The 12,652-nt window shown below is 35.9% G+C and overlaps 1 protein-coding gene across 5 annotated transcripts in view; it reads right to left on the bottom strand.

Moving 5' to 3' along the window:
• The window catches only part of Hdac9 (histone deacetylase 9), a 924,083-nt gene that overhangs the window by 340,155 nt on the left and 571,276 nt on the right, over positions 1-12,652 (bottom strand). For all 5 annotated transcript variants that reach the window (XM_033757109.1, XM_033757117.1, XM_033757124.1 and 2 more), the window contains 3 exons: positions 9,175-9,297; positions 6,073-6,283; positions 5,419-5,636 (listed from right to left, as the gene is read on the bottom strand). In XM_033757109.1, the coding sequence (XP_033613000.1) occupies positions 5,419-5,636; positions 6,073-6,283; positions 9,175-9,297 (552 nt within the window). The remainder of the gene's footprint in view (positions 1-5,418; positions 5,637-6,072; positions 6,284-9,174; positions 9,298-12,652) is intronic.

Raw genomic sequence — 12,652 nt, 5'->3', positions numbered from 1 at the left:
ACTGAAATATGAAATGAGCTCAGGGGAGGATTATCAATATTCTACTTCTTTTGTTTCCTCTTTGTATTCTGGGGTAAATTCTATCTTAGAAACTCTTTTTCTAAAAAACAAAAAATACTGGCAAAAGCAACAGACTAGTTTTGAACTTTGCATAAAGAAACTTCATTTTCTGAAAAGGCTTACCAAAATGAAATTCATCATAGTACAAAAATATCATAAGTTGGCAACAGAAATTATTTGTTAATTTTTTAATTTTTAAAATGTCTCAAAAAAAACAAAAGAATGAATTACGAGCCATGATTTTCTTGTGATTAAACTTTTCAACACACTTTCAGTAATATTTAGGAGCAGAGAGAAATCATTTTGACAAGGTTTCCTCTTCAGCCCAATATTATCTTTTCTAACTTGCCCTAATATTTATTAGCGGATATAGCAATAAAAATATCCCTAAAAATTTAATCCTGCTAAACCTTTTAACACTTGCATCATATTTATGAGACAATAATAACTGAGACTTAATGAGATAAATAATACACAAATATCCTACATAAATGTCATTAATATATAAGGCAACAAGTAAGCAAATCATCTGGTAGGATCAGTAATATTTACAGTATACAGTTACATGACATTTACATTATAAAATCATATGAACAATTCTTCAAATATTAATGTCAATCACTGTCACAACTGTGTTCCTAAAAGTATAGGTTTGCTTCTAATTCTTCTAACAATTATTAGAATTCAATCATACCATTGAAAATTTTATAAATATAATTGGAGGGCCAATTACATTTAACCTAATGTTGACTTAGAGATAAATCTACTTTGGTTTCTTTGTTCTCACTTCATTTTCTGTTTCTCTAAATCCTTATTTTTGAGAATAAAAATAGGACATTTTAAAATGTTATTCACCTGCATGTTCATGTGTGCCTCTATTTCCTGCTATATGTATCTTATGAGCAAAGACCATGTTTTTATGATGAAAAGTATGATTTCTTTGAATGTATTTAAAAGTTTCATATATTATAATGACATAAATAGGTAATGACAGAAATAGATTTATTTGGTTATTTCATACTGATAAGTATTCCAAATGATTAGGTACACATAAATACATTATTGTAGAGAGACTTGTTACCTCCTAGCATTTAAGTCCCTGACTCATTGTTAAATAAGTATCCTCGTTACCTCAGGGAGAGGAGTTGCTACTGTTCACTTCTTAATGACTCTATTAGGAATATTTCAAAATAGAAAAGTTCAATATTTTCTTTAATAAGAGCCTACTTTGTTTCCTTAGACAATTCAGAGCAGGTAAAATATTTTCAGAATCTGGAGAATACCCAGTGTACATGTGGCACTTGATTAAACATATGGAATACATACTTGGAGGAAAGCCAACTGGAGATCTGCTTGAGTAATCTAAACACCCAAGCTGAGAGGGGTTAACATATAAAGATCAGCTTTATACTTTGAAGTTTTCTGGTCTTCATTTTGCCTGATTAAGACGAGATTTAATAATCAAACCACTGTACAAACATATACCTAAAAGTATAGGTTTGCTTCTAATTTTGAGAAGAATTCTTAACAGATTCCAAGGAATCAGCTCCACATGGGAAAAGGTTTGTGATAAGATTTGCTTTTGTCATTGCTAAAATGCAAATACCTTGCCCACTTTTCATCTTAATTTTATCATATGACTGAGGTTAACATCTGTCAAAATTTTGAGTGTAATACCAAAGGAGAAATTCTGATATTAGCATACCATCAATTTGAAACAGGTCATAAACTCTAGGTCATAAAACAATTCCAAAATATTAGAATTTCCTAAGGTATTTACAGAAATGATTTATAGACCTTACTTTCAAAGGGATCATTTTACCTAATTTATTCACAGCAGAATATATACTTCCACATAACTGTAGGAAAGAGAATCAGGAGTAGCAGAAAATTGATATGACGGAAGATACAACCCAATATTAGTTTAGCAAATAAACCTAACTCCAAGGGGCCGGGGATTTGGCTCAGTGGTTTGGTGGCCTGCCTTGCACGCGCAAAGACCCAAGTTTGATCCCTGGTACCAAAAAAAAAAAAAAAAAAAAAAAAAAAAAAAAAAAAAAAAAAAGTAGGGTTCCTAATATCTTCTATCATATAAATTTTTGCACTGGAGTTCTTAGAATTTTTCAACAGTACCCAGCAATTTCTGCATTGTGCTAAGAGATCTGGAACAGGCCAACCAACCTAACTCTACCACAATACAGCAAATATGCGTATTCAACTCAACCAGCATGATGCTGTTAGTCAGGGAAGGAAGTTAGTTCCTGTCCCTGTGAGACTGATTTGATACATATCCATTTGATAAATTTAGAGAAATGCTGCAACAATAAACAAGCATTACTCTGGTGATGCAGAAAAAGTTTGCAAAGTCTAGTGAGACAGAACTGGAGAAACACTTGTCACTGCCCGCACTCCCACCCAGTGCGCCTGTCCCACACATGTCCACTCCATCTTTTAAGGCAGCAAAAGACTGGGCTGAAAAAATTTCTGCTCAGTTCTGTGGTCCTCAGCCTACACTCTCTACCTGGCTCTGTGCTGGTAAGGATGATGGCCAAAGAGAAAGAAAGAGCCAGCAATATTCGCAAACAAGCAAGCGCATGATGAAACCTCCCTTTCTCCTGTTGCCGTAAGAAAGATATTTCAACATTTGTCCATGGGGGTTTATTTTGTTTTGTTTTCTTTGTTTTCTCTATCACAACAAAATAAAGCATTTAATATGAAGCCAAATTGTAGCTATCCATTTATAAATAAATAAACTACGTATATTTTTCAACATAATGCCTCTATAACATACTTGTAGGTGACATAGTGAAAGGGACAGATCATTTTGCTTACAAAATTCAAAGAAAATGCTTTACTGGAACCTCTAATATCACTGTACCATAAACACTGTTTATTTTTATTTTTTTTTAAGAGTAGGAAAAATTTATTGAGGGAAAGAAAGCTTCTGTCTAAGAGAGACAGAAGGGGGACCAGAAAGTGGGTTGCCCACTCACTCTAATTAATTTTTCAAAGATGTTTTTATACAGCAAAGCCATGTGGTGATGCAGGTACAAAGTGGGGCAAAACTGTAAGACCCAATGGAAAATTACAAGGTGGTCATGGGGTGGGGAAAAACCATGACCAACCAATAAGATTACAAGTACAGTCACCCAGGTAATAGTGATTAAATGGGGGTCAAATGGGGGAGCAAGTCACATAGCAAGCATAGGAGGATTTTTAGTAAGGGTGGGAGTCAGGAATATTTCCTGGAAAGGCTGGGTTAACACCCTGGCCTCCCACCCAGGTGACAGAAGCCTATTTGGAATATCAATCACTGCCATTTATGCCCAGGGGAAGCACAAAGGTATAGTAGTTTTTCTCCTTTCACAATTCTGTCCACAGTGAACGTGTCTTGATTGTCCTCCATGTTGGCTCCTTGCTGTGTTGGCTCCTTGAGGGTGGCCCTGTCTAACTGCCTACATGATATCTAATTAACTTACCTATCTGCAATGTCCCTCCCTCTGAAGAAGCACCCCTAACTGCTGTGAGGGGGCAAAGGGCAAAGACAGCTCTGGCTACTTCCAGCTGAAGAGGGTCATAGCTGTGACCAGCAGTCAGAGTTACTCTACAGAGGGTTTATCTAAAGGCCTTCGGTAGGTGCCTGGCACTGTCATCTTGGTAGCTGCATAGCTTTTAAGTTTGGAGGAGACAAAGCCAAAGAAACAGTTAAGAATTAAGAAATTAAAAGTTCAGCAGGATTGCTATGCATATTGGCCACAAAAAGGATAAAGAGAAGGTCCAGGGACTTCAGAATCCAACATAGAAGTTATATTGTACAGTTTAGCAGTTATGAGCTGTTTATAAGGTGATTCCACTGCCTGCTCCGCAAGTGCAGGTCCTGAGTTCGATCCCCAGTACAAAACAAACAAACAAACAAAAAACTATAAGGTTGATCTGGTGGATCCCGGTAAAAGAAGTCTAGCACATTTGTCATTGTTCCATTTGTATGTCCACTTGGGGTTTGGCAGCCTCTATGCAAGAATAAACAGAACTTTTAAGAAATTAGAGTATGTATAATCTAAGCATGAGCACACTAGAATGAAAGGGCAGGTTGGGGAGAAAGTCACTTAAAAAGTGAACTAGTGATTGAACCTGTTGGTCAAAGGGGACCCCAATAATTTCCATAGCCTTGTGAAAAATACATTGCTAAACATTATCATGATATGTATACATTGGTCATAGTCAAAGGGCTAAATTTTCTATGGGAAAACAATAATGACTGATTTGAAATGCTCTTGGTACAAGACAAAATTAAAGGACAAAGCGTTTCATGTAACTGCTATTCATTGTTATTTCATGATGTATATATTCATGCCTTCTAGGTATACAAGTCTTCTAGGATATTTATGGTAATGATCTTTTTTACTCAGGTATGTGCCTTTCTTTTACTACGGCTACTTGTGATAAGAGGTACATGGCAAGCCAACATGAGATAACCAGTCACATAACAGTTTTCTTAAAAGCTTATGTGATGTACGTTATATGTGCCACCACGCTTAGGGATGCTCAGTCGCCAAAGAATTGAAACAATGTCACACACTAAAATTAGAGGTTAGACAGTATGAACTCCTATGGTACATTTATAGGCCAATATATGTTCTCCTTATATGGCATCCTACTAAAGGATAACAAATAAGAGTTCTCTTTACGTCATGTAATGTCTTGGGATCAGATGGAGGTGTTCCACTGAGATTATTCCATACTAACATGGACACTGTAAACAGTTTCTTTGTGGCTTCTGCAACAAGGGAGTACCGAAGGATGTAGTATGATACAGTCATCCACTGTCCCTTTCAACCTCAATAAGCCTGCCACGATGAAACTGTCACAGGCTTCTGAGAAACTGCTTCGATTGCTTCTTGGAATGAAAAGGGCTACATTAAACAAGAAATGTAACCTAGACATGTACAAGATGCTAAGAAATACCTTATTGGCTAACCCTTGAACTACTTACCATCATTTGTAAAATTTTGACTGACTAACCTATCACATTCAACTCTGTCTCAGGGTTTTCTGCAAAAATAACAAAAAGTGGGACCTCATTTATATGTGCTTTTATGTGTTTGTGTGTTAAAACTAGCACTCCACTATGAAATATCTTGCTAAGTTATGATCTCAATTTTGATACCAATGTCCCGTGAACATAACAGTGAGGAAAATACTGATACGTGAGGATGTCTTTACACCTAGATAGCTGGGTTAGTATGGTAATCTCTTTGCTGTGACTAATCCCAACACTCCCTTACATATCTATTTCAGTGAAAAGAACCCATTTCCCAACCAGTGACTATGATATTTTAACTCAGCTTAGAGGCTTACTTTGTTCATGTGAATCTGCTGTTGGTATTGTTTCTGCTTCTCCAAGAACTGCTGGTGTTGCTGCTGAATGACCAACTGAGCCAACGTGCTCTGAGGCAAAGGTGCAGACTGGGTTCGATTCAGGGGTCTGTGACGGGGCAATTTATGGGTACCTCTAATCCCAGGCGAAATTCTCTCTTTTGTTGCCAAGGGAGACTGTGGATGTAGGGGAACACCACCTGAAAAAGATGTTTGTATGTATGAGGGCTTGTGTTTATATATACGCATGCGCACGTACACGGACACATTCACTCATTTCCTAAGAAAATACAAGCAGCTACTTGCCAGGCAAACATCTGAAGAACACTAGGCTGGGTGCTGGGAGACAGAAACGCCAAGGTCCTGAACAGGGATGTGTCTGACCACGTGACTCATCAGTAGTCCGGTCTGGTATGTAAGAAGACTGAAAGAGGTGCCCTCGCTCCCCACTCCCACCCGATGGATATGGAGGAACAAATAAGGACCACAGCCTTTCCTCACAGTACCAAGTGTCAGGGAGACCCTCGTACAGCAGAGTAAATCTTCATTAGGCTCTTGAGTTAATAGACATTGCACTGGCTCACGGGTAAAATAAAAGTCCTAAGAGAACCTATAAATGGTGTCAGTATTAATTACCGGCCACAAGAAGCTTCTGCTGTCGCATTTGTTCTTTCAGTAATAAATGCTGCAGGAGAGCTTGGTGGCTGCTGTTGGGCTTTCCCTCTAAAGCCACATGAGGATGGCTTGAAGACGCCGGGATGCTGCCCCCGTACTGCCCAGGCAGAGGAACGCCTTGCCTGAGCGTCTGTGTCTCACACTTCTGCTTTTCTTTGAGAGAATTTGAAGCCTGTGTCAAGAAATAATACAGATGTTAATTCCTTTTAATACACGTGGGTCCCTAAGTCTCCACGCCACTGGCTCACTTTCTTAGGCCGTAAGTTTTCCAAGCAAAAATCCACCCTACCCAATGACTGAGTTAGGAAAGTGGGAGACACTATGTATTTTAAACTAACTTAACAAAAGACAAATAAAAATATGGTAGAAGCACAGGAAATTATTTAGTAATTGAGTATCAATGTACCGAAAAATGCTAAGGTATTTTTTAATACTAAAAGTTATGTTAGATACAAAATTTCGGTGAGACAGGAAAAACCACCTGAACAAGTCTAGTGTACATCATGGGGACTATTGTTATAAAAAAATACCAATTTATCTTACACTTGAAAAGTGAAAGTACTCACAGAATGGAAATTACATGTTCTCATGAAAAAATGTGTCAATTAACTTGTCATTTTACAATATGCATACGTCAAAGCATCATGTTTTGACCCGTAAACATACATAATTTTATGTCAATTAAAAATAATGCTAATTTCAGGCTTAAGAATGAGAAGCTTGCTTCTAAATATTTTAAAGTATATTGCTTAAGTAAAAGGTATGTTGGAAAGGTAAAATTTATTCAAATAGTTAAAGACTACAACACAGGGCTTAAGACAAAATGATCTATAAGGTACTGGAGCGTCATGCAAAAGAAACTACTCACCCTTCCTTTCCATGCCCTCTCTAAAAGTTTCACAGAGCTCTACATTTCCAGTATTTTATTTGTTTGTTTGTTTGTTTATTTAATTGTTTTGGTACTGGGGGATCAAACTCAGGTCCTTGCCCTTGTCCCAGGCAGTGGACAGTATTTAATTTTTAAAATGGATTTCTTAAATCAATGAAAATCAGAAATTTGACTTGAATGTTTATTTTGTATTAATTTAAAACAGAAGTCCATATCTCTAATATTAAAAATGACACCCCAGATACTTTAGTATAATATACTACATGTGAAATCAGGTATCAAATAAAACTGCTTTTAAGAACTTGAAATACATGAAAATATAGTAATAAGGCAATAATAATTATATCATCAATGGCAATAATGAATTATCCTATTCCAAAAATTTAATGAATGGTAGTGAATTTGGTCTTACAAAAGCAGAAGTCTAATACCTAAGAATTATGTGGCATGTTTCTTTTCAAAACTCATGTTTCATCTTTCAAAATTGCTGTGCACCAGGGAAGCAAAGCAATTTTCAATGATGGAGAAATTGAAGGACAAAGAGGTAAATGATTTGTCTGAGTCACAGAGTCAATGCAATGCTTGATCTAGAAATAACGGCTGGTCCTGGCCTCTTTTCCTTCAATTTCCCACTAGTCAGTGGGGAAATGGAATATTAGAGATCCCTTTGCCAGAAAAATACTAAGCTTGAGAAATTAATTGTGATGGGCTCATCCACACCGAAATGGAAGCAAAGAAAAACGAAACTTTAATCCAAACCACACTGGTTTATTCATCCAATGTCACCAAATTGTATTACCATCGAAACATTAAATGGTCTGGCTTTAGTACTTGGTCCTTTGGGAAAAAATTTTCCCTGACCACATTAAATGTGGTACATGAGTGAGTTAGCAAGGAGGAGTAGCTCAGAACATGCAAAAAGAAGTGGTAACAAAATGTCTGTCTACTCATGTCTCGTAAGTATTTTTAGTTAGTATGTATTTGTCATTGGAAGAGATAAAAATAGAAAATTTTAATAAGTGAAGATTTATTTTTAGTTTCATTCCTAATTCTTTTTTTTTCTTTACACTAGAACCAATTATTTATAAATACTTTATGTGGAAATTTAAGTGCACATTTGAATTCAGGAGTGCTTCTTCTTTAATTCGGGATGTAAAACAGCATCCAAATTTTGCTTTCGCTTCACTGGCACAAGATAATAGTATCACATAATATAATATGCACTCTTAAAAATCCAGATATAATAAAATACCAGCTATGTTAAGATGTCAGTTAGTTTTGAGTTTTCAATATGTATTGAAGATATATTTAAATCTGATATGCTATACTCAGTACAGGACTTGCTGCTAAAGATTGGCAAAATTAGTGATAAAGGTTGGAACAAATTTGTCTCTAAACCTAATGTATCACATGATCTCAGCATATGTATAATTTATTAACCTTTCAAAGATGCATTATTATGGGCGAAGCTTACAAGTCTTTTAAAATTAAAATTTATATTTTTTATAAAATGCACACAAGATAATCATTGCTATCTTCTGTTAGTAGGACAATTACCTAAAAGATTCTATTTCAGTTGTCAGGACTTTTAAACCAACTAAATCTGTGAATCTCTTGGGTATGCCCCAACAATGCTGTTCTTCAGAAGGTTTTCCAGATAGGTACTCTTCAGTACCACGGAATCAGTAATTTAAATTCCTGAAATAAAATCATTCACAAAACAAAGTCTATGGACATACGCCGCTGTGTTTTCAAGCTGTCACACTCAGCACTGGCCTGCAGTGTGAGGCAGGTCTGGCACTTGCTGGCTCTGTGATTTTTAGCTGTTAAACTCTTTTAGTCTCATCTCCTCTTTATAAACATGTGAAGGGCAATCTTCATTTCCCAGAACTGCGATTTGGAGCTACTAAAATAATATACCTGGGAAGTTTCCTTTAAAAGCTACACACCACCATGAAATGTTAGTTATTTCTATATATGATTATGCCAACCAATGTAATTCCTGATTTGAAATTAAACCAAATTATCTGTGCACCATGTAGCAAGTAGCAAATAGTGAAGAGGCTTATGCTAACAAGATTTTTCTCAAATCTACACATACAAGAAATGAAACAGCGTTTCTCTATGAAAATAACACTTGGGCTGGTCTATGCTGAGGGTGTACAATGACTTACGTTGAGCTGGGATGGCCCTGCTGGGAGTCCCAAAGTAATGTTGGGTAAAGAAGGAGAGGTATAAAGACTTAGCAGGTTCATGGAATCTTCATGAATTAGAATGCGTTGCTGTGAAACCAGCTGCTGTTTAAAAAAAAAATTAAAAGAAGGTTTTAAAATATCACAATCTCACCAATTTTACTGGAAAATCATCAAATTTCCACAAGATATTTTATATTATTATAGTTAGGAAAAATACAAGGGATCAGAAAATACAATATGGTTAAATTAAAAATAATTATTACAGTAAAAGACACATTGCCATTAATCCTGTTCAAAAAGCTTCCTCTCTCTTGGAACATACTTATCACATCTTTCTTGTCCCTTTCTTTTTCTTTAACTTCATTGGTACATTGTAGTAATACATAATGATCACATTCACCATAGGAAATTTCTTGTCCCTTTGTGCAACAGCTCTGGACATCCTTTTTCATGAGTGTCTTTATAAAATGTGATTTTAAAAAAATGGTGACTGCGGCTGCCCAGTGCCATCCAACAGAAAGGCAGGGTTATGGTGTGTTCTCTTTCACTTATCCACCAGATTGGGAATCATGCAATTTTTGGCTCTTCCTCAAAGTTAAAATGTCCATGAGAGGTTAATGTTTTGGATGAAGGCAGCCAAAACAGCACAACTAAAAACACTCACAAAGGAGTACCTTCAGAACTGCTTCCAAAAGTGGCAAAAACAATGGGATAAGTGTGTTTCAAGAAAGGGGGAATATTTTCAGGAGGCGGGTGAATGGCATTCACCAAGTTTTGATTACACCTTATATTTAAGTTCTATTTTATGACTTCTGTATCCAAGAGTTATAATGTTATTTAAAAATCAAATAAAAATTTTCACCATCATTTATAAAATCTGAGTACAGGGCTTGTATGTTAATTTTACAAAATTCATTTTTAAAGTCCTGGCATAATGGAATATAATCAACATGTTTATCAGCTACTGCAAAATATAACGAGCAAACTGGGTAATTATGATGCGTATTCATATACTTTTTATCTAGTGAAGCAAATATATACATACACTGTCATAGCCATTATGTCTATTTGAGGTAAATGCCATTTTACTGATAGGAAGCTCATACAAAAAAGTCTTTAGCACCACCACCACCACCACCACGTAGGGCTTACATAATGATCACATCTTTTAATATAAAAAATTTATGAATAGACAGACAGTCTTTAGCACCACCACGTAGGGCTTACATAATGATCACATCTTTTAATATAAAAAATTTATGAATAGACAGCTTTGTGTGTTTTTTTTAATCATTCTTATTCAAAAACTAAAGTAAATGTGAAAATGTTATGAGTTCCCCACAGGACAAGAGCCTTCATTTACACTGAAATGCTCCAAAAGTTTTGGCATCACAGTGCTTCTTACAACAAATACCTTTTTTTAAATCCAATACTAAGAGTCATGTTTTCCCACATGTGGCCTAATATAGTTGCTTGAATTACATTTTCTGTTTAACTCTTGCATCCCTCCCAGAACTTTTATACAATAAGAGTTACAAAGGTCTTACTAGACTAAGGAACTCTGGCCTGATATGGTCCCCAAGGGAACAACATCCCTGAAAAAGAATACTCCATGTAACAGTATGACACAGTGACTGCTTTCTTCCCAAACAAAAAGCATATGGGACTCCAATAATAGACCACCTCCAAGAGGGATATTGCACACACGGGCTTTGACTAAAGTAAATATAATAACTTGTCAAGCATGTTTGGGAGAGCTGTAGATTTTCCTCTGGACAAACCTGGGATATCAATTAACTGGGGAAAATATCATGTGCTAATACAATGCAAGCTCAGAATGTCACCGAAGAACGATGCTTGACCAAAACACAGGATGTTATTCCAAAACATCATCTCAATCATAGGTCTGTTTGGAGATGAGTCCTTGCCTTAACATAATAAAAGCAGAAGGTTAAATGTGCCCTTTTCTCATTGTAACTTGGAACTCCAAGCTAATTTAGATTTTGTTTCTTCTAAAATGACCATGTCAGGAATTTCTGCATGAAAATCCAGAGTTATATTGAGACTGTTAACATTACATTGACTTAATTATATTTCAAAATTTAAGTTGTTTAAATATCAAACCATGAACAGTGTTGAAAAATATTTTTAAATTATACTGTGTGATAATGCAACTTTATTTCAGGAGCTGTTTACAATAGTTACATTTGTTTATGCAAATAAGCTTTTAACATTAATTTTACTATAGAATATATACCTGAACAAAAACAAAAAGAATGTATTAGAAAGTAGAAATATTTTAATCAGCTTACTGGAAGCAGATAATAATTTGAAATTAAAGGATAGTCCATCATTCACAGACAGGAAAATAAGTGGGAAAATTAAGCATTTTAATGTGTATTTTTTTGTGCAGATTTGTGTATGCTCCTCACAGCACTGAGATTTGACAAACACTATGGAAAGGACACACACACACACACACATAAACAACAACAACAACAAAAACAAAAATCCACAACTCTCGCAAAGAAGTTTATCTTTGTTTCCAGGACATAATGTCTGTAATATCCTCCAACCTCATCACCAGAAGCTCATATACTAAAATGAGAAATAGGTTTCTTCTCAGGTGTGATAATGTGATCAGCATGGTGGCTGTTTACACTAGCTTTGACTAAAGTGAGAGGATTTGGGGGTATTCCTATGCTGAACTGCAGACCCCTGGAGTCTCACATAAAAATTAAGTGATTCCATCTCCTGTGGTGGTGTACAGATTTTTAGCACCTAACATGGGATAAACTTTGTGCCAAGGAGTTTTTGGAAGTTAAGCTATTCTTCATACTCACTCTCAAGCTACCATTAAGCTTATGTTGTAGATAAGAAAAAGGGGGAAAGTGAGCAAAGTAATTTTGCTTCCCAGTGGAATCAGCAGTGAAATTGAGGTTCTGCTGCAAAAATGCACAGTACTCTGCAGCTTTGGTTGGAGGAGAGAGGACCATAAAAACAAGTAAGAATGGTGGCTACTTTGGAGAACAAAAGGGAAGAAACTCAGGCCCTAAGGCTTAGGAAGAGCAGAAATGGAATGCAATTGGGAGCCAGTGACCTGGATATAAGAAAGTCCCATGACTTTATAGATATGAGGATCTACAAGTTGTAAAGAGAGCTCCTGAGGATGCAAAAGAAGTGCTGTGTCCTCCACACTTACAGGGATACCTGGTTCTAACCACATAGATTAACTGGAGTAACATTACATCTTAGAAACTTCAGGGATTTGAACATTGCTTAGCTTATTTCTTTTGAATAGAGATAAGGAAACAGGTAGAAAGATTAGATAGACTATTAATATCTAGAGTCATATTTAACCATTTTCCTCAAGTTAACTTCTTCAAATACTGCTTTCTTCAGAGGAGCTTTTTGGTAGGATCAGTATACGTGTTCCAAGTCAAAGTCTTTTAGTAAA

This window comes from Fukomys damarensis, unplaced genomic scaffold (assembly GCF_012274545.1).
Source record: "Fukomys damarensis isolate Sample0158 unplaced genomic scaffold, DMR_v1.0_HiC HiC_scaffold_4, whole genome shotgun sequence".
Lineage (NCBI taxonomy): Eukaryota > Metazoa > Chordata > Mammalia > Rodentia > Bathyergidae > Fukomys > Fukomys damarensis.
This window is presented reverse-complemented; position numbering and strand designations above follow the sequence as displayed.